The following is a 1893-nucleotide window of genomic DNA, read 5'->3' on the forward strand; positions in this document are numbered from 1 at the left end:
CACTTGAGACAGGGCGACCCCCCTGACCCGGAGAAGGCACTCTGCCCTTCAATAAATCTTCAATTAACAAAATAAGACAAAAAGCTTACTCCTTTCTCAAGCAACAATTCATATTAATAATAATAAACCAGAATATATTATAAATACATTTAACTTGAGAAGGAGTGGGAAGACAAAAATAGTGGTGAGCTAGTTTGGCTAAGTGGACCTTAGTTGGGTATTATTTWGCCTGATTGACTTTTTCCTTTTGTCTGTTTTCAAAAAGGCAGGATATTCTCACCCAGACATGTCACAAAGACACATATTGACCTGTCTCTATGTCCCGACAGCATACAAAGAGAAGATGAAGGAGCTGTCCGTCCTCTCCCTCATCTGCTCCTGCTTCTACCCAGAGGCACGCAAGAAGCTCGTCTGCGAGTTTGAAGGTATGCATCGATTTTCTGTTCGCCAAAGCAAACCGTCCCCAAGAATGTTTCTCTGCAAACAGAGGCATTAATATTTATTAACCTGATATGCTAATGGACGTATTGATTTTTGGTGGCAATATCACGGTAATTGTCTGATTTGCAGACATGGAGGTGAAGTCTATAGACAAGCGAGCCTCGGGACAGGCCTTCGAGGTGATTCTCAAGCCCTTGTCTCCAGTGTCGGATGTAGCCCACAGCCTTCCCTCACCCCCAAAGAGGGATATCTCCTTGGAGGATATTGAGAAGAAGCTGGAGGCCGCCGAAGAGAGAAGAAAGGTATTTATCTTTATATCAAACACCTTTGGGTGTATTTAAAATGGACARCAATTTAACTGCATGGGTTTGTTTTTGGTCGCGTCTTTTAGTACCAAGAGGCCCAGGTGCTGAAGGTCCTGGCAGAAAAGCGAGAGCACGAGAGGGACGTGTTACTAAAGGCTATGGAGGAGAACAGCAACTTCAGCAAGATGGCTGAGGAGAGGCTCCAGATGAAGATGGAGCAGATTAAGGAGAACCGTGAAGCCCACCTGGCAGCCATGATGGAGCGCCTAATGGAGAAGGTGGGAGCCGTAGAATCATCTGTTAGAGATAAATSCACACCTARATGCACTGATATTAAARTACCTGTGACATCAAATTTTTGTAATAAACATGAAAGCATTTTTTGAAAGATAGCATCGACAACATATTGCAAAACAAATTTCATGTTGTTGAGATGAACGGTTGTTGAGTTTTTTGCATGTGAAGAAACAGGAAGTGATGTCAAAGGSGAATGTCAGCATGTAAACACAGCGTTGTTACAAAAGCTAACAACACAGACTGTAGAGCAGAATCTGATGTTTCTTCAGATTATTTTTAGTCGCTATCAAAGAGAGATGAAGAAGAGTCAAAGTTTATATAATGTTGCTTTACTAAACAAAGACCAGCGACTTTATTTTATTAACGAGTTCTCCTTTGATGTCACTTCCTGTTTCACTTTGGTTGAGCCAAATTCAAAAGAAAATATGAGACAAAATGGGTAAAATCGTGTGGCTTTGTTTGTATGTTTCAGGAGAAGCATGCCAACGAAGTGCGCAAGAACAAAGAGCTGAGGGAAGTGTTGCTAGCATGAGCGTCTCACAAATCCTGACTTCTGTCCGTCCATCAACGACTTGTCCCCAACCTCTCCGAAACAGACAGTTTACCCTGAAGGCTGAGAGGCTCAAGGATCTCACCTTTACATCACTGCACCTTCTATCACGACAAAATACTCACAACTATCAATAGAAATAATACAAACTTCAACGACTCCCTTTTGTTGATGATGGTAGACTTTTAATTTGTAAATTCTTATTTTCTATCTATCTATCTATCTATCTATCTATCTATCTATCTATCTATCTATCTATCTATCTATCTATCTATCTATCTATCTATCTATCTATCTATC

At 40.9% G+C, this 1893-nt stretch overlaps 1 protein-coding gene across 1 annotated transcript in view; it reads left to right on the plus strand.

Moving 5' to 3' along the window:
* Positions 1 to 1745, plus strand: part of stmn2a (stathmin 2a) — a 4563-nt gene extending 2818 nt beyond the window's left edge. Inside the window, exons 2-5 of the mRNA XM_014024925.1 lie at positions 330 to 425; positions 571 to 743; positions 833 to 1024; positions 1516 to 1745. Coding sequence (XP_013880379.1) covers positions 330 to 425; positions 571 to 743; positions 833 to 1024; positions 1516 to 1575 — 521 coding nt within the window. The 3' untranslated portion in view covers positions 1576 to 1745. The remainder of the gene's footprint in view (positions 1 to 329; positions 426 to 570; positions 744 to 832; positions 1025 to 1515) is intronic.
* Positions 1746 to 1893: the final 148 nt, after the last annotated feature.

This window comes from Austrofundulus limnaeus, unplaced genomic scaffold, assembly GCF_001266775.1.
Source record: "Austrofundulus limnaeus strain Quisiro unplaced genomic scaffold, Austrofundulus_limnaeus-1.0 Scaffold446, whole genome shotgun sequence".
In the NCBI taxonomy this organism is placed as follows: Eukaryota; Metazoa; Chordata; class Actinopteri; order Cyprinodontiformes; family Rivulidae; genus Austrofundulus; species Austrofundulus limnaeus.